Raw genomic sequence first — 22,425 nt, forward strand, 5'->3', positions numbered from 1 at the left:
CTTTAACAACTACGTAGCATCTTTACTTTGCGCTAGGACATGTAGAAGTGAACAGTTTCCTGATAAACATCTATCGAAGACATTTGGGGTAAGTAGCAGCATCTTTTCCTTAAAGAGCTTTCAAGAACATATGTTTACTGATAGAACATTATAGTAGTTTTATGTGAATCTCTAGATCAATTTCTATAGCTGTAAATATTAGCTTATATCTTACATTTTGACAGATATAATGTATAACTACAAAATCTCACAATAAATGCTTCATACCATGACATTTTATGAAATGGAGTTTGTGTTTGAAATTACAAGCCAGCAATGCAGAACTTTCACAAATTCTTTCTTTAATCTGAGCGTTTATGTTGAATGTCAGGAAAGTCCTTTTTCCTAAATGATGTCTGCTTTGATGTAAGCTTTGTTTTAGCATTAAGAAAGATACTAATTAGTGACTTGCGTATAGCAAATTGTTTAAAATGTGATACATGTATTGCTTTAATGATTTTAATGACTTAAAGACGGAATTTAGGCAGGATTGTACATCATTTGCTGTCTACCACCAAAGTGTAGCTACAATGTCATACATCTAAAAAAACAGAGTAGCAATGGTCATTTTTCTTTATCTAGCAATGCCAATATGACATTAATGTAACATGGAAACACCTTGTTGATGAATATGAGAAATATGATTCATATTGATTACTGCATAGCACAATTCAACATTGTCTTAAACATTTTAGACAATATTCCAGCCAAAAATAAATTCATTTTATCAGAACACAAATTTAGCAAAGCAGAAATGCTTCAGAGTAAGTAAACCTAAGCATCAGGGGCCCTTAACATCACCTAACACCAACCCCCACACATAGCTTACATTTCTATTGCTTTGCATGCATTAGAAGAATGAGTCATAAACTTAACCTTCAACACTCACTGGTTTCCATTTGAAGCTTAGCCTTATAATGCATTATTAGAGGCACCTCTGAGTAGGCACACCTATTTTTATGTGATTACAGTGCAAAGTGTGAAGAATCATGTCAAGTGGAAAGCCTAAGAAGAGCCAGAAGTTTGGTTCCTCTCGGCGTCACAGAAATCATAACAGAAATACTGAAGAAAAAGGAAATGATGATGGATTCCCAGACCCTGGAAATGAGGAGCATGACAATGAGCAAAATCAATTTCACACAGTTTCTGAAAACCAAGCATCTAATGAGTCTTCACTGCTTCATTCTGATCAGCCAGTTACAGCTTGCACCAACCCAAACACTTCAGTCTTCGAACCTTCTCCTCAGCCACAATTACAGGATTTAAAGGATCTATTGACACAAGGTGAAGCAACAATTAAGAAAAGAAAAATGGGATCAACTCATAAGAGCCACAGAAACCTTAAATTTGAAGGAATTTATGAGGATGAACCAGAGCACAGGGTACAGCTAAAGGAAGGTGTTAGTGCTGAGCAAGGAGTGACTGTAGAGGCAGCCATAAAAAAGGATGGGGACAAAGAAGACCAAACAAATCTATCAGATTGTGCACCCAGTCAGTCTTCAGAAAATGAAAACTCCAACCAACGAGGGAAGCATTTGGCCCTTGGGACCATCATACATAATGAAGACAATCACAAAAATGATGAACGGGAACATTTAGAAGCAGCCCTACAAAACAAACCCATGGACATCTCTTCTTCTGAAATAAAACAATCCAAGGAGGCAGAATTCAGTCAAGATTTAATACAGACCTCACTTGATTTCAATATTGTCACACCAACCGAATGTAATGTGCCACTACAGGAATTAGATGAATCTTTGCAAATATGTCATCAAATGGACACTTTCAGTGAGCCAGTATCCTCCTTACCAAACAGCACAGGCCAGATATGCAGGATAGATACTATTTCCACACCTCTTAATGGAAACAGAGAAGAGGGACAGGATGTTCAGATGTCTCTGAATAACCTAATACACAATGATAAGCCACATATGGCAGAGCACACTGTGCTCAAAACAGTGGATGATCAATCCAGTTTACATTCTATCATCAGAGACAAACAAGAAGATAAACATGAAAGAGAAGATGTAGATACACTGGAAGGTTGCAGCGCAGAAGATATAGGACAAGATGAACTTACTGGAGTACAAGCAGTCTCTTTGATAAATGAACATGAGCATGTGACTCAAGATGACAAAGTACCTACAGTTATTTGCCAAAATGTTAGTACTGAAGGCAGCACAGAAGATGAGAACATAATTGACCATTGCCTTGACCATAAGGATGACACTTTAAAGCTAAATAAGGAGAGCATTTGCAAGTCTAAAAGTACAGAATTCAGAGAGGACATTGATGAGTATGAGGAGGTAAGTGTGGTTGGGGATAGAACAGACAATAATTCAGATGAAGGGATAGCTGCAACAAGCTTAACCCAAGCAGTGCAGCCAGATAGAAGCATCATTTCACCCCTAAAAGCGAAAGATCAAGAAGTAGGAACATCAAATAAATTATTTTCATATGAATCCAAATTCCATGGTGACAGTGAAATTAAATGTTACAGAGAACAACACTATGATCTTTCTGAGGCCAGCTGTTTGACAGGGGAAAGCAGTGTAGATGAGAACATAGCTAAAAGAGAGGTGGACATGAGTTATGATGAAGAAGAAAAATATAGAGAGATAAGAACAGAGAGAGAGGTTGAGAAAGATGAGATGCAATCTACAACTTCAGATCAGTTGTTATTTTCAAAAGCAAGTTCAACAAATATGTTAGATTTTGTCACTGAATCTGGACTAATTCCTGTTGAAACACTGTATGGGGAAACAGAAACCAACAGCCAGACACACAACCTTCAACATAACAATCCAGGGGAATTTCCAACTGAACTGGAGATGCAGTCAAAGGAAGGAGTTTGTTCTGATCAAATGCTTGACAAAGTAATCAAATATAAATCTGAGTTTTTAGACACAGAAACCAAGGTTATTGAGGAGGACAATGATGACATAGAGGAAAATATAAATGCTGGTTCCACAGAAGGTTTTACCAAGGAAGAATTAATAAGAATGGATGATGATAAGGATGGCATGCCTACATTGATGAATGAGCATGAAATGGCATCAGTCATTATAAATGTACAAGACTATGCTTTTCCAGACCAGGCAGCCATGATAGTCAAAGAACATGGTATTGAGAGTCCTGATGTAGGAAGTGATAGCCTAGGTCATGCTTATCCTACAAGTGACCCAGTGAAGCTCATTCCTGAAACTCAAGTCAAATTAGACATGCAGGTGTATAATGCCACAGCTGTACCTGATCAGAAGCAAAACATGTCTGAAGAATGTCTAGTAAATCCAACAAACAGAGAATCAGAAGCTGAGCAATTTAAAAGCACATCTCCAATTGTTTACATACAGGAATCAAGACTGGGTCAGGATGATGTAGTAGCAGAAAATGTGAGACTTAGCCCCTCTGAGGAAAAACAGTTTGATTCAACTGGACTTATCTCAGGAGGTGACCAGAAAGACAGTTTTAAAACAATGAAGGAAGCCATGCAGGTACAAAGCTTAGAAAAAAGTACACCAATCTCAGAGGATGGAACACTCAGCTTCACTCCTGAAACATGTTATCCTCAGTCCTCAGAGTCACAGAATTTCATGGAACCTGAAGCAGAAAAAATAGATGAAAATATGATTAAAACTGTTACTGAAAATGAGAAAACAAATACTTCACAAGAATATAATGAAACACCTCAGCACATCTCAACAGGAGTTGTCAACACAAATCAAGAATGTAATGTACTTGACAGAGAGGATGAAGAAACAGTCATGGTACAAAATATTTGCGGTGGGGTGGATACCACACATTTAGTCTTATCTGATGTAGCTGAACAGCTGCTTGATACTGAGGTCTTCAAAATGCAAAGCAGATCAGAAGTGGCTGAAAGTATAGTACAAAATGAACAAGCAACATGGGACGGACACAGTGATAGTCAAACCATATCACTAGAAGACCCTCATCAGAATACTTCTCCCCATTTGAAATTAGGACAGTCCAAATCATCAGAATATACTGAGCTTGTTACTGTTACAATAAATACTGATCACCTCATGACTTCTGCTGAGCCTATGGATGCAGCTGGAGTAGCTCAACAGCCAGGGGCAAACATCCTACAAGCTACCACTACTCCTATTCAAGAAGAAGCCCATACACTGAATAGCACAAACAGTAGCAGAGATAAAATGGGATCAATATGCAGGGCTCTGGGAGAAAAAGATGAAGAGGAGGATATGTATGGAGAGGAGCAAGATGTGGCTTTTAGAGGTAGAGCTATGTTATTAAGCCCAGAAAATGGAGTTAGTAAGGAGGAGAAAAATGATAAAAGAGAAGAGATAAATGCTGGTCTGACAGAAAATAGTACAGTGGAAGACCTAGCAAAATGCTCACAACAATATATGTATTCTGAATTATCCTCTCAAACTACTATTGAACATCCATCACCTGCAACAGAGCATCCAGATATCAAGGAAGATGATGGAAATAGCATAGAGAATGTGGAAAATAGAAGTGCAGAAATCCATCTGCAAACTCAAACTAAGAAAAAGAAGAAATTTGGATCAACACGGAGATCGCATGGAAGACACCAACCAAATGCTGAAGGAGAAGAAGGAGAACTGAAAGATCTGGAAAATACACCAGAAAATGGACATCAAATCATAACTAAAGCTGCCACTTCAAACCTGCTCACTGAACCACAGAATGCTATGAGTGAGGGGTCACTTGACATCCATGATTCACCAGAGACAGATGAACAAAAACAGATGACTAAATCAGAAGTTGAATTCGTGTCTGAAGTGATTGATGCACCACCTGCCATATTATCAAATGAAGTTGATCTGATTCACAGTGTGGTCTCTGATGATGTTAGCAATGCAGAAGGACTGACCGATATGATGGCGCAAAATGAGGCTGAGCCCATAAACATAAAAGAAAAAGAAAACATGCAGGAACAAAACATGGACCAAAAAGGCACCAACAGTGAGGATATTGAGGAAGAGATTCCTGATGCAAAGGAAGAAATAAATACTGGTTCTATAGAAAAGTTTACTACCACAGAGGACATTACAACAGTATGCTCACATCAATATATGTATTCTGAATTATCCTCTCAAACTACTATTGAACATCCATCACCTGCAACAGAGCATCCAGATATCAAGGAAGATGATGGAAATAGCATAGAGAATGTGGAAAATAGAAATGCAGAAATCCATCTGCAAACTCAAACTAAGAAAAAGAAGAAATTTGGATCAACACGGAGATTGCATGGAAGACACCAACCACATGCTGAAGGAGAGGAAGGAGAATGGAAAGATCTGGAAAATACACAAGAAATTGGAAATCAAATCACAACTGAAGCTGCCACTTCAAACCTGCTCACTGACCCACAGAATGCTATGAGTGAAGGGTCACATAATGTCCATGATTCACCAGAGACAGATGAACAAAAACAAAAGATTAAATCAGAAGTTGAATTCATTTCTGGAGTGATTGATGCACCACCTGCCATATTATCAAATGAAGTTGATCTTATTCACAGTGTGGTCTCTGATGATGTAAGCAATGCAGAAGGACTGACCAATATGATAGAGCAAAATGAGACTGAGCCTATAAACATAAAAGAAAAAGAAAACATGCAGGAACAAAACATGGACCAAAAAGGTACCAACAGTGAGGATATTGAGGAAGAGATTCATGATACAAAGGAAGAAATAAATACTGGTCCTACAGAAAAGTTTACTACCACAGAGGACATTGCAACCGTATGCTCACTACAATATATGTATTCTGAATTATCCTCTCAAACTACTCGTGAACATCCATCACCTACAACAGAGCATCCTGATATCAAGGAAGATGATGGAAATAGCATAGAGAATGTGGAAAATAGAAATGCAGAAATCCATCTGCAAACTCAAACTAAGAAAAAGAAGAAATTTGGATCAACACGGAGACTGCATGGAAGACACCAACCAAATGCTGAAGGAGAAGGGAAAGACCTGGAAAATACACCAGAAAGTGGACATCAAATCATAACTAAAGCTGCCACTTCAAGCCTGCTCACTGAATCACAGAATGCTATGAATGAGGGGTCACTTGACATCCATGATTCACCAGAGACAGATGAACAAAAACAGATGACTAAATCAGAAGTTGAATTCGTGTCTGCAGTGATTGATGCACTACCTGCCATATTATCAAATGAATTGGATCAGGTTCATAGTGTTGTCTCTGATGATATAAGCAATGCAGAAGGACTGACCGATATGATAGAGCAAAATGAGGTCGAGCCCATAAACATAAAAGAAAAAGAAAACATGCAGGAACAAAACATGGACCAAAAAGGTACCAACACTGAGGTAACTGATGAAGGGATTAATGATACAAAGGAAGAAATAAATGCTGGTCCTACAGAAAAGTATACTACCACAGATGACATTACAACAGTATGTTCTCAACAATATACACTTTGTGAGTTATCCTCTCAAGCTACTGATCTGGGTTTAACTACAATCGAACATCCGTCACCTGCAACAGAGCATTCTGATTTCAAGGAAGATGATGGAGATAGCATAGAGAATGTGGAAAATAGAAATGCAGAAATCCATCTGCAAACTCAAACTAAGAAAAAGAAGTTTGGATCAACACGGAGACTGCATGGAAGACATCAACCACATACTGAAGGAGAAGAAGGAGAACTGAAAGATCTGGAAAATACACCAGAAAGTGGACATCAAATCATAACTAAAGCTGCCACTTCAAACCTGCTCACTGAACCACAGAATGCTATGAGTGAGGGGTCACTTGACATCCATGATTCACCAGAGACAGATGAACAAAAACAAACGATTAAATCAGAAGTTGAATTCGTGTCTGAAGTGACTGATGCACCACCTGCCATATTATCAAATGAAGTTGATCTGATTCACAGTGTGGTCTCTGATGATGATAGCAATGCAGAAGGACTGACCGATATGATGGCACAAAATGAGGCTGAGCCCATAAACATAAAAGAAAAAGAAAACATGCAGGAACAAAACATGGACCAAAAAGGCACCAACAGTGAGGATATTGAGGAAGAGATTCCTGATGCAAAGGAAGAAATAAATACTGGTTCTACAGAAAAGTTTACTACCACAGAGGACATTACAACAGTATGCTCACATCAATATATGTATTCTGAATTATCCTCTCAAACTACTATTGAACATCCCTCACATGCAACAGAGCATCCAGATATCAAGGAAGATGATGGAAATAGCATAGAGAATGTGGAAAATAGAAGTGCAGAAATCCATCTGCAAACTCAAACTAAGAAAAAGAAGAAATTTGGATCAACACGGAGATCACATGGAAGACACCAACCACATGCTGAAGGAGAGGAAGGAGAATGGAAAGATCCGGAAAATACACAAGAAATTGGAAATCAAATCACAACTGAAGCTGCCACTTCAAACCTGCTCACTGAACCACAGAATGCTATGGGTGAGGGGTCACTTAATGTCCATGATTCACCAGAGACAGATGAACAAAAACAAAAGATTAAATCAGAAGTTGAATTCGTTTCTGGAGTGATTGATGCACCACCTGTCATATTATCAAATGAAGTTGATCCGATTCACAGTGTGGTCTCTGATGATGTAAGCAATGCAGAAGGACTGACCAATATGATACAGCAAAATGAGACTGAGCCTATAAACATAAAAGAAAAAGAAAACATGCAGGAACAAAACATGGACCAAAAAGGTACCAACACTGAGGTAACTGATGAAGGGACTAATGATACAAAGAAAGAAATAAATGCTGGTCCTACAGAAAAGTTTACTACCACAGAGGACATTACAACAGTATGCTCACAACAATATACGCTTTGTGAATTATCCTCTCAAGCTACTGATCTGGGTTTAACTACAATCGAACATCTGTCACCTGCAACAGAGCATTCTGATTTCAATGAAAATGATGGAAATAGCATAGAGAATGTCGAAAACAGAAATGCAGAAATCCATCTGCAAACTCAAACTAAGAAAAAGAAGAAATTTGGATCAACACGGAGATTGCATGGAAGACACCAACCAAATGCTGAAGGACAGGAAGGAGAATGGAAAGATCTGGAAAATACACCAGAAAGTGGACATCAAATCACAACTGAGGCTGCCACTTCAAACCTGCTCACTGAACCACAGAATGCTATGAGTGAGGCGTCACTTGACATCCATGATTCACCAGAGACAGATGAACAAAAACAGATGACTAAATCAGAAGCTGAATTTGTGTCTGCAGTGATTGATGCACCACCTACCATATTATCAAATGAAGTTGATCAGGTTCACAGTGTTGTCTCTGATGATATAAGCAATGCAGAAGGACTGACCGATATGATGGAGCAAAATGAGGTCGAGCCCATAAACATAAAAGAAAAAGAAAACATGCAGGAACAAAACATGGACCAAAAAGGTACCAACACTGAGGTAACTGATGAAGGGACTAATGATACAAAGGAAGAAATAAATGCTGGTCCTACAGAAAAGTTTACTACCACAGATGACATTACAACAGTATGTTCACAACAATATACGCTTTGTGAGTTATCCTCTCAAGCTACTGATCCGGGTTTAACTACAATCGAACATCCATCACCTGCAACAGAGCATTCTGATTTCAAGGAAGATGATGGAAATAGCATAGAGAATGTGGAAAATAGAAATGCAGAAATCCATCTGCAAACTCAAACTAAGAAAAAGAAGTTTGGATCAACACGGAGACTGCATGGAAGACACCAACCACATGCTGAAGAAGAGAAAGGAGAATTGAAAGATCTGGAAAATACACAAAAAATACAAGTCATAGATCAAACAGCTAGTATAAACTTGCTTACTGAACCACAGAATGGTATAAGTGAGTTGTCACTTGATATCCTTGAACCAACCTTGAGCACTGAGCAAGATATGGAGTGTACTGAAAATGAAAGTGCCAGTCAAGTAGCATATCCTACCCATGGTCCAGTGGAAGTAATTCATGAGATACAAGGTAGATCAGACATCCCAAATGTTTATGAATATTGCAACATGCTGTCTGAAGAACATCTAGAGAATCCAGAAAACAGAGAATCAAAATCAGAGGAATGTGAAAGCACATGCCCAGCTCTTCACATACAGGAATTAAAATTGGCTCCAGACGATAAGGTAACACAGAATTCAGGACATTCAGGAAATTCTGGGAGAAGGAAGAAGATAGGTTCAACTCGAAGGAGTCTTAGAGTGATAAAAGAAAAAGAAAACACCCAGGAAGAAACAACAGAAGAAAGTACACCAACCTCAGATAAAGATCATGCTCAAAAAGGGACATTCAACATAACTACCGAAATATCTCACCAGTCCATACAAACACCTTCTGAGCCCTTAAATATTGTAGACCCTGAAGCAGAGAAAATTGGTTCAACTTGCAACAACCTTGAGGAAGGACAGAGTAAACAGGAAGCATGGCAAAACACTAAAGACACAAACCCAAGATATGCTGGAGACATTGACAGAGAATATTTAAAATTAGTAGAAAAAGAAGTGGTTAACCCTGATTCTGACATTTGTGGTGCAAAGACAAGAGTACAAGAGTATGAACCACAAATTCACAGGAAACTTGTTCAGTCAGAAGGCTCCCTTCTTAGTGAGATAGAGTTTTACCTGAATAAAAGTTTTGAAGGTACCCTAAAAACTACAATTCTTAACCCTGATATAGCAGAACTCTCAGAACCAATATCTGAGGAGTCTCTTCAGCTACCATCATCTCAAAACCCTCAAATTGATATGCAACCAAGCTCCCCAGCAAGAAGGAGAAAAATGGGGTCAAATCGCAAGATGTCCAGAAACATGCACGCAAAAAAAATATCCAATGAGGGCAGAGGGTCTGAACAGGAAAAAGAGAATTTGGATAATGCTAAAAATAGTGAACCTAAAAGAGAGGCAAAGACAGTTAAGGAATCTGTCATGACAGAAGGCACAGAAGACATGAAAGAATCTGTTGAACTCGTATCTGAAGTGCAAGTTCTCCCTCGTATAAATGATAGTAGTAAACAATCCACAGGGCAACCACTTCCAGAATGTAGGCGAAAGTTTGGGTCCAGACGCTCAGCGAAGGGAAGCAGTGGCCTGGGTGCATTTACACATGGGGATTATGAGAGCGACCTGAAAAAAACAGATGTTCAAGTGACTAATGATGACTTAAGGGTATGCATGTAATATCTCTCTTAATTTGTTGAAGATTGTAATTTCATCATTTTGCTTATTTATAAATGTATATTCTTGTCTGCATTTTATTTGTTTGAATTTAAAACAGCCTGTATTTCACAGGTCTCTGATGCATATTTAACCTCAGAATCAGAAAGTACACCAATCTCTCACCCAGTCTCTGAGCCAAGGTATAGATGAAAATGCTCTTGCATTTGTTTTCTCATCATCAGCCACATTTCCAAATGTTTTAACTCTCACCAAACTCTCCTGACTCTGGCTGTTATGCACATTATGGATATTGCTCAATCATCTGAATTACACACATGGCAGAGACTGCCATTATCTTTGTATGCTTTCTGTATTGTTTTTCTTCTCCAGACCAGGAATTGAAGAGGTTAGAACAACTGTTGTGAAAGATACAAATGCACCATGTGTTGTAAGCACCAGAGGAAGACCTAAGATAGACTCTGAGCAATGGAATGAGCAACGTGAGTGCAGAAATTAAGGTCCTGCAAAAAAAGTAGTTGAAGCTCTGGAGGTTGGGGTAGGAAGTGGTGTTGAACAACCTGTAGCAACCTAATCCCTCTTGTGCAGTTCCAGATTTTGGACAAGCAGTGTATAATGTTGTGATGGTGGGAAACAGTAACGTGGGCAAGACATCCTTCATAAAACGTTTACAGAGTGGACATTTCATCACAGACTACAATGCTACTATAGGTGAGTCTGAAGATTTTGTTTAAATGCCTTGTATCAGTTATCTATAAGTCCAAAACTATGAGCATTTAAGTGTGTGTGTCTGTCTGTCTGCCTTTACGTATTCAGGTGTTGACACCTTTGTCCAGACTGTTACATTTGGTAGTAGAACTGTTAAACTGTATGTGTGGGACACTGCAGGTCAGGAAAGGTAAGATAACAAGTGACAAAGAATTAATATATGAGTAATCAAAAATGTCCAGTGGTTTTTTTTTATTGATTTATGGAAATTTTGTAATCAGGTATCACAGCATCACTAGGCAGGTCTTCCACAAGGCCCAGGGGCTTCTGCTGATGTATGATATCACATCATCTCAGAGTTTCCATGCTGTTCGTGCCTGGATCTCCCAGGTTCAGGTTAGTTTATCCATTGTATAATAATAATAATAATAATAATTTAAAAAAAAGTAAGAAAAAGGGAGGAAAGTGACCCATTAAAGTTAGACAACCTTTTGATTTCATAAAATCAGTGAAATTTTAGTTCCCTCTGAAATTTGGTCATTGTGATGCATGTTTATTTCTGTAATATCTAAAAAAAAAAAAAAAAAACAGCCAACCCCCCCACACAAAAAAAAACCCCCACCAAAACAGACCAGAAAAAAGTTTGTGACTGGAAAGTTATTTAATTTGAGGAGTAAATAATGTCCATGAAATCACTCAATTTGCGCAGTCAAGCAGACAGAGGAAGTCCATGTGCACATGTGCAGGTTTACCTTCTTCTTTTGGGTTTTACGGCAGCTGGCATCCACAGTGTTGCATTACTGCCATCTACAGGTTTACCTTGACCGTGCACTGACAGTTACAGCATTCTATCGTTAGACGAACAGCTGATCACACCGAGGTGCTCACTGACCGTCAATATTTATTAGTTTGGTCCTGCGTTTCCTTTCCTTCACAACATAACATCTTTCCTTTTTGCTTTCCGTTACTGTAGTGAGTCTTTCATGTTTCATTCGCACACTCACGTCCTCCATTTTTCTCTTGTTTCAAATTTGTATCCTACAAGGCACGTGACCCTAAATTCATTAATTGTTCTATTTAAAAAAAAAAACTTAATAAAATAGGAAGTCTGAGAGTCGAATTCAGTAGCTTTCGGTCCACTAAACAAAAATAACTGGGTGTCAGGGAAAATTCTTTTTATGATCTACACTTGAAAAATCTGAAAGGCAATCTACCTTTAATGGACTATTAATGTTTTCTTTATCCCTTTTTTTGGTTTGGGGTCACCATAAAATGTCACTGAGGTTCAGTGAATTAATCTTAAAAACTTTTAATCCCTTAAGTAATATAATGTGTCTTTCCATAAACATGGTGCCATTCAGAATATACAGTCTTCGAAATCTCTCCTCCCTCCATATATGATTCTGCACAGGAAAAGGCTTCCCCTGATGTCATCTTGATGCTACTTGGCAACAAAAATGACTGTGTTAATCGAGAAGTCCAGCTACAAGAAGGAGAGGATCTGTCCAAAGTACAGTGATATAAATACTGACCTAGTCACTTATCAGCTGTGTAGACGTTTTATATAGTCACGATCATCTAATTCTTCTAGTCTACATAAGATCATTGCTCAGTTTGCATGAAATAAATTAATTCTGCAAAACATTTTTATCTTTTAACCAACTCAGGAGTACAACATTCATTTTATGGAGTGCAGTGCTGCAACTGGTGAGAATGTGTCAGAATCTCTGAAGACTCTAGCGTGGTAAGGCAAAAAAAAAGAATGCCCATCAACTCAGTTTTATCAATTTATTACGACACAGCTTGCTTACTCTTTGCGTGCTTCCTATTGTCACTAGGTTATTGGTGAAACAGAAAGTGAGGAAAGAGGAGGAACATACAACATTACAGCCAAAGCCACAAAATAAGAAGTCGGGTTGCTGTTAAAAAAAAAACAACAACAACAACACACATGCAAACTCGCACACGTGCCCACACACACACACACACACCTTTACCCATACACTTTATGAAATGCATGTGTACAAAATGTGTAATAAAAGAGATTATAGAATATTATATTATAGAATTCCATTGCCATTCTTAATCCATTTTTGATAGCGCATGCATTATTTAATTAACTTCTCTGCTTTGTGCTTTTCCATTAAACAGAACAATTCTGAAAATAGTGGAAAAAGATGCAGTTTACTCTTTACTGCTACTGTTTCTTTTGGATTTTCTTCCTGAATTCAGTGGCAAATTGGATTCAATTCAGGACAGAAAGTCATCTTATAACTGCATTTAGCAATAAGTCATGTGAAATATTGTGCATTGTGTTGTATAAACTTCATGGTGTTCTTGAAAGGTATTGGCCAAGATGGATTAAATTAAAACCGGCTTAAATTATGCTGAACTGGTTGAAATTAAGCTAAGGAACAAAAATATAATTTATCCCAACCTTGGTATAAGTCACATAATTACACAAAGTGCATCTCTATAAGGATAGACCCCATAAACAGAAAACTGTAAGAATAAAGCAGCTGAGAAAAAGTACTAAAGCAATGAAGAAAACCTCTGCTGCCCATTGGCTGGTCTGGACCCCCGTTACCACTAGAGGGCGGTCAGAGGGAATCAGATTAGTCAGGTTCAGCATATAACCCAGAGTCCAGCCTATATCAGTGTTTGCCACCTGTAATGTAAACATCACCAGTATTTACAGTTTAAGTTTCAGATCTGAAATAAAAAATTATTTGTCGAAATTTACAGCAGTGTATTTTTTTTACATACAACAAAACAGTGGCACTGATACTGTGATAATAAATGCCGTGATCTGCATTGCAAACCTGTTTTTGAAAGGAGATTTTATCCCAGCTGTTCTCGAATTTATATCCTTTGAGGAGAATAACCATGATATAATGAGCTGAACAACAGTAATCTCGGAGGTACTTCTCCTTCTCCTTTGGATTTTCTGCTACAACCTGGAAAAGGGAAAAATAATTGTAAGAATTATAACCTCATCAGCACTTACACAAGATTGCTGCTTTTCCTATGCCCATTGGTAAACCCACAGAATGCTGAGATATTACTCACAGTCATCCAGGTTTTGTTGCAGTAAGACTCAATAGTGGACTTGGCATGAGATAATGAAGCCCTTGGTGCAAGACCAAGGAAGTCAAAGGTATAGAAGTATGCAGAGAAAGCCTGAAATGGACAGATTATATATCACACACACACAGGCTGCAAAAGTAGGTATACAGTAATGAAAAACAAATTATAGTATTAAATGAAACCTAGCACCACTATTATAATACTAGTAATACTGGAATAATCCTTACTGTATACCTACTTTTGCAGCCCCCTGTACCGTATGTATGTATATTTTATATGAGAGAGGACATTACACAGCTGTGCGAAGGTATGAAGTTTATCTTCGAGTGGTGATTTATATATAAATCACAAGTGAATGAAGAGAACTGATGTATTTCAACATGAGAAGATAAACTTCATGTCTTTGCACCACCATGTAATGTTCTTTATATTATATGGACACATCCAGACACACACAAAAAAAATTCAAGTTAATCAAAAGAAATTTAATTTTGAATTGGTTCACCATTTTGACAACATGTGTCTAGTCAGCAGGAAAACACTGGGAGTGACGTCATCGGAGTGAAATATCGGAAATTATTAGACATTACAGGACACTTTTCCCATTGGAATAAAAACGTGTTCTATTCCCTTCTAGCGGGTTCTATTCATTTGGTTCGATAGCATGCAATAGTGTTAGCATATCACTTATCCTATGTGTATTATGCCACTCTACCCAATGGAGAAGCATTGAATATGGTTTATGATACTGCATGGTTGTCAAGACATGACGTCACACATAGGACACATAAAACTTCCGCACTAGTGAGTGACTGCGACAATTTGTAAATAAACATGGCCGCCAGGTTTGCTTCGTTAAATACGGAAGATTTTGAGAGAAATTTGAAAGACGCGTTGAACACCTGAAAGGAATGTGCATGCATAATAATAATTTTTAAAAAATTTGTAATTTATCAGATGTATTCCATTCAGCTAGCACAATATTGAACTCATCTTCGACTCATTCAACATCATAGCTGAATGGAATATATCTGATATACCACTCAATGCCAGCCAATATTATTTAAATATGTTACAGCTTTGGTTCTCCATGTCCCGGATGTAGAATGCATATAAAATACAAGTGGCGTATTTCCCAGTAAAACCAGGCATGCACACTTTTTTAGTTTCACAATAATCCTTACAGTAGGGCATGGGTGCTCAACTACAGTGGTGCTTGAAAGTTTGTGAACCCTTTAGAATTTTCTATATTTATGCATAAATATGACCTAAAACATCATCAGGTTTTCACACAAGTCCTACAAGTAGATAAAGAGAACCCAGTTAAACAAATAAGACAAATATTATACTTGGTCATTTATTTATTGACGAAAATGATCCAATATTACATGTGAGTGGCAAAAGTATGTGAACCTTTGCTTTCAGTATCTGGTGTGACCCCCTTGTGCAGCAATTACTGCAGCTAAATGCTTCCGATAACTGTTGATCAGTCCCGCACACTGGCTTGGAGGAATTTTAGCCCATTCCTCTGTACAGAACAGCTTCAACTCTGGGATGTTGGTGGGTTTCCTCACATGAACTGCTCGCTTCAGGTCCTTCCCCAACATTTCGATTGAATTAAGGTAAGGACTTTGAGTTGACCATTCCAAAACATTAACTTTATTCTTCTTTAACCATTCTTTGGTAGAACGACTTGTGTGCTTAGGGTCGTTGTCTTGCTGCATGACCCACCTTCTCTTGAGGTTCAGTTCATGGACAGATATCCTGATATTTTCCTTTAGAAGTCACTGGTATAATTCAGAATTCATTATTCCATCAATGATGGCAAGCTGTCCTGGCCCAGATGCAGCAAAACAGGCCCAAACCATGATACTACCACCACCATGTTTCACAGATGGGATAAGGTTCTTATGCTGGAATGCAGTGTTTTCCTTTCTCCAAACATAACGCTTCTCATTTAAACCAAAAAGTTCTATTTTGGTCTCATCAGTCCACACAACATTTTTCCAATAGCCTTCTGTCTTGTCCACGTGATCTTTAGCAAACTGCAGACGAGCAGCAATGTTCTTTTTGGAGAGCAGTGACTTTCTCCTTGCAACCCTGCCATACACGCCATTGTTGTTCAGTGTTCTCCTGATGGTGGACTCATGAACATTAGCCAATGTGAGAGAGGCCTTCAGTTGCTTAGAAGTTACCCTGGGGTCCTGTGTGACCTGGCCGACTACTACACACCTTGCTCTTGGATTTATCTTTGTTGGTCGACCACTCCTGGGGAGGGTAACATCTCATCTCATTATCTCTAGCCGCTTTATCCTTCTACAGGGTCGCAGGCAAGCTGGAGCCTATCCCAGCTGACTACGGGCGAAAGGCGGGGTACACCCTGGACAAGTCGCCAGGTCATCACAGGGCTGACACATAGACACAGACAACCATTCACACTCTCATTCACACCTACAGTCAATTTAGAGTCACCAGTTAACCTAACCTGCATGTCTTTGGACTGTGGGGGAAACCGGAGCACCCGGAGGAAACCCACGCGGACACAGGGAGAACATGCAAACTCCGCACAGAAAGGCCCTTGCCGGCCACGGGGCTCGAACCCAGGACCTTCTTGCTGTGAGGCGACAGCGCTAACAGTGGTCTTGAATTTCCTCCATTTGTACACAATCCGTCTGACTGTGGATTGGTGGAGTCCAAACTCTTTAGAGATGGTTTTGTAACCCTTTCCAGCCTGATGAGCATCAACAACACTTTTTCTGAGGTCCTCAGAAATCTCCTTTGTTTGTGCCACGATACACTTCCACAAACATGTGTTGTGAAGATCAGACTTTGATAGATCCCTGTTCTTTAAATAAAACAGGGTGCCCACTCACACCTGATTGCCATCCCATTGATTGAAAACACCTGACTCTACAACCCCGATTCCAAAAAAGTTGGGACAAAGTACAAATTGTAAATAAAAACGGAATGCAATGATGTGGAAGTTTCAAAATTCCATATTTTATTCAGAACAGAACATAAATGACATATCAAATGTTTAAACTGAGAAAATGTATCATTTAAAGACAAAAATTAGGTGATTTTAAATTTCATGACAACAACCCATCTCAAAAAAGTTGGGACAAGGCCATGTTTACCACTGTGAGACATCCCCTTTTCTCTTTACAACAGTCTGTAAACGTCTGGAGACTGAGGAGACAAGTTGCTCAAGTTTAGGGACAGGAATGTTAACCCATTCTTGTCTAATATAAGATTCTAGTTGCTCAACTGTCTTAGGTCTTTTTTGTCATATCTTCTGTTTTATGATGCGCCAAATGTTTTCTATGGGTGAAAGATCTGGACTGCAAGCTGGCCAGTTCAGTACCCGGACCCTTCTTCTACGCAGCCATGATGCTGTAATTGATGCAGTATGTGGTTTGGCATTGTCATGTTGGAAAATGCAAGGTCTTCCCTGAAAGAGACGTCGTCTGGATGGGAGCATATGTTGCTCTAGAACCTGGATATACCTTTCAGCATTGATGGTGTCTTTCCAGATGTGTAAGCTGCCCATGCCACACTCACTAATGCATCCCCATACCATCAGAGATGCAGGCTTCTGAACTGAGCGCTGATAACAACTTGGGTCGTCCTTCTCCTATTTAGTCCGAATGACACGGCGTCCCTGATTTCCATAAAGAACTTCAAATTTTGATTCGTCTGACCACAGAACAGTTGCCACTTTGCCACAGTCCATTTTAAATGAGTCTTGGCCCAGAGAAGACATCTGCGCTTTTGGATCGTGTTTAGATATGGCTTCTTCTTTGAACTATAGAGTTTTAGCTGGCAACGGCAGATGGCACGGTGAATTGTGTTCACAGATAATGTTCTCTGGAAATATTCCTGAGCCCATTTTGTGATTTCCAATACAGAAGCCTGCCTGTATGTGATGCAGTGCCGCCTAAGGGCCCGAAGATCACGGGCACCCAGTATGGTTTTCCGGCCTTGACCCTTACGCACAGAGATTCTTCCAGATTCTCTGAATCTTTTGATGATATTATGCACTGTAGATGATGATATGTTCAAACTCTTTGCAATTTTACACTATCGAACTCCTTTCTGATACTGCTCCACTATTTGTCGGCGCAGAATTAGGGGGATCGGTGATCCTCTTCCCATCTTTACTTCTGAGAGCCGCTGCCACTCCAAGATGCTCTTTTTATACCCAGTCATGTTAATGACCTATTGTCAATTGACCTAATGAGTTGCAATTTGGTCCTCCAGCTGTTCCTTTTTTGTGCCTTTAACTTTTCCAGCCTCTTATTGCCCCTGTCCCAACTTTTCTGAGATGTGTTGCTGTCATGAAATTTCAAATGAGCCAATATTTGGCATGAAATTTCAAAATGTCTCACTTTCGACATTCGATATGTTGTCTATGTTCTATTGTGAATACAATATCAGTTTTTGAGATTTGTAAATTATTGCATTCCATTTTTATTTACAATTTGTACTTTGTCCCAACTTTTTTGGAATCGGGGTTGTAATTTCACCTTCAAATTCACTGCTAATCCTAGAGGTTCGGATACTTTTGCCACTCACAGATATGCAATATTGGATAATTTACCTCAATAAATCAATGACCAAGTGTAATATTTACCATCTCATTTGTTTAACTGGGTTCTCTTTATCTACTTTTAGGACTTGTGTGAAAATCTGATGTTGTTTTAGGTCATGTTTATGCAGAAATATAGAAAATTCTAAAGGGTTCACAAACTTTCAAGCACCACTGTATCCCTATCCTAACCTAATACACTAAATCACTAAAGCTGATCATGAATTTAATCATGTTTTTAATTGGGGAAATCAAGAATCTGTGCTGGATTTTGGCACTGAAAAGTATAATTTGAATAACAAGGACAGCAAACAAACAGAAAACACTTACAAAAAACTCTCCATTGATAGGAGGTTGGTAAACTCCACCAAAACCACAGTCTGGGTAAAGTGAACACTTTGTCACGTTTACAATCTTCTCTATCAGTGACGTACAGTTTGCAGAATCACCAGTCCCTGAAAAAGTGACCTGTGCCAAGGGGTCAAACGGGGTTGGCTTGTCCACACAAGGAGAGTCATAAATGTCCCCCAACTTTAACGTCAGATTGTAGCCCTTGTGGTAGCATGGATGGTCGATAACAAAAGATGGGCTCATAGTCTAAAATGAATAAATAGGCAAAAATGACCTCAGCTCATTATAACAACTTTAACATTTATAAGTATCTTACAATGCTTCAAATGATATTGCAATTTGATATATTAATGATATACAATTTTGTATTATATATGATACACAACTTTGTGTAATATTTTTCAAGCAAGCAAAAACAACTGCTTATTATAACTGCTAGAATGTTCCATAGATTGAATATTATGTCCTTCCATAAAAATATAAATCACTATAGCAGCAATACAAGATAGAATGCTAGTAAAGAGTACGCTACTATTAATGGCATTAAATGTCATTAAACTTCACACTATCAGAAGTTACATCAGGCCAAGAATTTATGGTCTGATCAATTTATTAACCTTTATTGTATGTAATGATTTTTAGAATGGTAGAAACATTAACTTGAGAGGCAATTTCAGTCAGTCACAAACTATTTGTTCTAATTGCAGTGCTTTTGTAGCATTTTTATCACCATTTCTTTATAACCTTAGAAATCTGAGCACTAACCTTCTGAAGATATGCCTGAAGTTTCTTCAAGGCTTGATTTTTGCCATAACACAGGTAACTGTGTGTGTACACCTGGTACCTGTAGCTATACAGCTTGAGGTCAAAAGCAGACTGGGGGTCTTTAACTGGATCTCTTGGTATAAAGGAAATCTGTGTGGATGCACCACCCAAGTCCAGAGCTCCAAAAATATTCCCAGCTTTAGGGTGAATCCATTTTCCATTGAATGTATACTGTTTTGAAGGAAAATAGTTTGGAATTGTGGATTCATTCAAATACCAAATGATATCCAATCATTCAAATTATATTACAGCTAAAATTTTGTATTCGTTATAAAGAAACCCTTACCTTAATGAAGCTCTCCAGAAGATAATTGATAGTGATCCAGGCATAGGCTCCCTCCTCCATACCAGTGATAATTCTGGCTCCACGAAAATCAAAGGGATAACTTTGCATAGTTTTGGTCACCTCGTTAAGTATTTGGTCTGACTGAGTTTTGTTTTGTAAACTGTGGAACATAGTAATAATAATAAATATTAGATGTGATTTTTACACTATATGGCCACAGGTTTGTGGACACCTGACTATCACACATGCACATATTATGTGCTTTTTGAACATCCCATTCCAAATTTAGTCCTTCTGTGCCATTATAATACCCTCTATTAGTAGAAAGCCTATACAGAATAGAGTTTGAAGCATGCCTCTGGGAATTTGTGCTTATTCATCCTTAAGAGCATTAGTGATGTCAGGAACTGATGTCAGGCAAGAAAGCCTGGGGGGCAGCCAGCATTCCAATTCATCCCAAAGGTGTTCAGTGTAGCTGAGGTCAGGGCTCTGTGCAGGTCACTCAAATTCTTCCAAACCCACTTAAGCAAACCATGTCTTTGTGATGCTCACTTTGTGCACAGGGGCATTGTCATGCTGAAATAAGTTTGGGCCCCTTAGTTTCAGTGAAGGGAAATTGCAAAGCTACAGCATACAAATACATCCTATACAGTTGTATGCTTCCATAATTGTGGCAACAGTTTGGGGAAGACCATCATAGGAGTGTGATGCTCAAATGTCCATATTATATTTGGCTACAAAATGTGCCTTTGCTTTAACATTACAGGACAGAGATCCAGCAACTTTAATTGAGGTTATCTGACTTACATTTGAATATTTTTTATATAAGCCAAATACAACATTTTAATCTACAAATAAACAACTAAAAATTGTTCAACCAGAAGTATACAATTTACTTGGTGGACATGATCTTTATTCTAAAATTTCCTGAAGTAGAAGACATATTCCAGCCAGTGAAGGAATATAAGAAGAAACCTTTGTCACATGCACACTCAAGCACAGTGAAATTCGTCCTCTGCATGTAACCTATCTGAAGCAGTGAACACACGCATGTGTGCGCGCACACACACACACACACACACACACACACACACACAGAGCAATGGGCAGCCATGCTACAGCGTCCAGGGAGCAGTTGGGGGTTAGGTGCCTTGCTCAAGGGCACTTCAGCCCAAGGTCACCCCATGTTAGCCTAACCGCATGTCTTTGAACTGTGGAGGAAACTGAAGCACCCAGAGGAAACCCATGGAGACACGGGGAGAACATGCAAACTTCACACAGAAAGGCCCCCGTCGGCCACTGGGCTCGGACCCAGAACCTTCTTGCTGTGAGGCAACACCACTACACCATGCTGCCCCAGTTTACACTTTAAAATGTAATCGATGGTAACCACACCACAGTGCAGTTGAATTCTCAAATCTGATTGGTCAGTAGGTGCTGATTAATATTTTATTACAACATGGCTCCAACCATGGCTCTTGCAATGAATACAAGTCCAGCTTTGTGGTTATAGGGAAATAATCAACTACCGAGTGGTATGTTGTGGCCCAAAATGTTATTTTTATCTCAGTGATTACATTTTTCCCATCATTTTCTCCCAAATTCGGTCACCTAACCATCAATGTCCACTAAACACCCATCACAAAATAGCTAATATCATTATTTGAAACTACTGCTCATACTGCATCACAGTGCAGCATAACACACTCGGAGGAAAGTGCCATCTGCCCTCTTCCACATGCATGAGCTTATACATGCCCACAGCTAGTGATGCTGTGTGACTGACAGGGGAGAGAGTATGCCAATCACTCCCACCCAGAGAGCATGGCCAATTTTGCTAGCTACTATCGACAGAGTAACAATTAATTCACAGGGACTTGCATGGTGGACACTCCACATAATCCAAGTATAACAAGAAACATTAAAAACATGTAAATCTACCAAAGGAAAAAATACCCACTAACTAAAATGTTTCAAGCATTTTTCTATTTTAAATTTGATAATTACAGCCTACAACACAAAAAAAATAATACCTCAAAATATTAGAATATTTCATTTCAAGTTTGAATCAAACAGTATAAATACTGTGCATCTCTTGGTCTAGTTCAGTACACGCAACCACAGTCATGAGAAAGACTGCTGACTTGACAATTGTCCAGAAAATGATCATCGACACCTTCCACAAGGAAGGTAAGCCACAGAAGGTCATTGCTGAAAAAGCTGGCTGGAAAAGGTGCACAAGCAACAGGGATGATCGCAGCCTTGAGAGGCTTGTCAAGAAAAGTCAATTCAAGAAATTGGAAGAGCTTCAC

The 22,425-nt window shown here is 38.8% G+C and overlaps 2 protein-coding genes across 3 annotated transcripts in view; one reads left to right on the forward strand and one right to left on the reverse strand.

Annotated features, from left to right (window-relative positions):
* rab44 (RAB44, member RAS oncogene family) lies at nucleotides 1–13,714 on the forward strand. 2 transcript variants are annotated; one of them, XM_060919601.1, is made up of 10 exons: nucleotides 1–88; nucleotides 1,011–2,345; nucleotides 10,383–10,450; nucleotides 10,641–10,750; nucleotides 10,857–10,979; nucleotides 11,085–11,166; nucleotides 11,258–11,372; nucleotides 12,388–12,486; nucleotides 12,644–12,720; nucleotides 12,815–13,714. In XM_060919601.1, the coding sequence occupies exons 2-10, from the start codon at nucleotides 1,029–1,031 to the stop codon at nucleotides 12,900–12,902; spliced, it is 2,079 nt and encodes a 692-aa protein (XP_060775584.1). In that variant the 5' UTR covers nucleotides 1–88; nucleotides 1,011–1,028; the 3' UTR covers nucleotides 12,903–13,714. The 2 variants fall into 2 exon arrangements, with proteins under 2 accessions (XP_060775584.1, XP_060775582.1); XM_060919599.1 differs by lacking the exons at nucleotides 1–88; nucleotides 1,011–2,345 and adding an exon at nucleotides 2,352–10,259.
* Nucleotides 13,450–22,425, reverse strand: part of entpd8 (ectonucleoside triphosphate diphosphohydrolase 8) — a 20,040-nt gene continuing 11,064 nt past the window's right edge. Inside the window, exons 4-9 of the mRNA XM_060918452.1 lie at nucleotides 20,114–20,273; nucleotides 19,768–19,998; nucleotides 18,982–19,248; nucleotides 14,046–14,156; nucleotides 13,799–13,933; nucleotides 13,450–13,644 (exon numbers count right to left, since the gene is read on the reverse strand). Of these exons, the coding sequence (XP_060774435.1) occupies nucleotides 13,450–13,644; nucleotides 13,799–13,933; nucleotides 14,046–14,156; nucleotides 18,982–19,248; nucleotides 19,768–19,998; nucleotides 20,114–20,273 (1,099 nt within the window). The remainder of the gene's footprint in view (nucleotides 13,645–13,798; nucleotides 13,934–14,045; nucleotides 14,157–18,981; nucleotides 19,249–19,767; nucleotides 19,999–20,113; nucleotides 20,274–22,425) is intronic.

The sequence above is a fragment of the Neoarius graeffei genome, chromosome 4, assembly GCF_027579695.1.
Source record: "Neoarius graeffei isolate fNeoGra1 chromosome 4, fNeoGra1.pri, whole genome shotgun sequence".
Taxonomy (NCBI): Eukaryota; Metazoa; Chordata; class Actinopteri; order Siluriformes; family Ariidae; genus Neoarius; species Neoarius graeffei.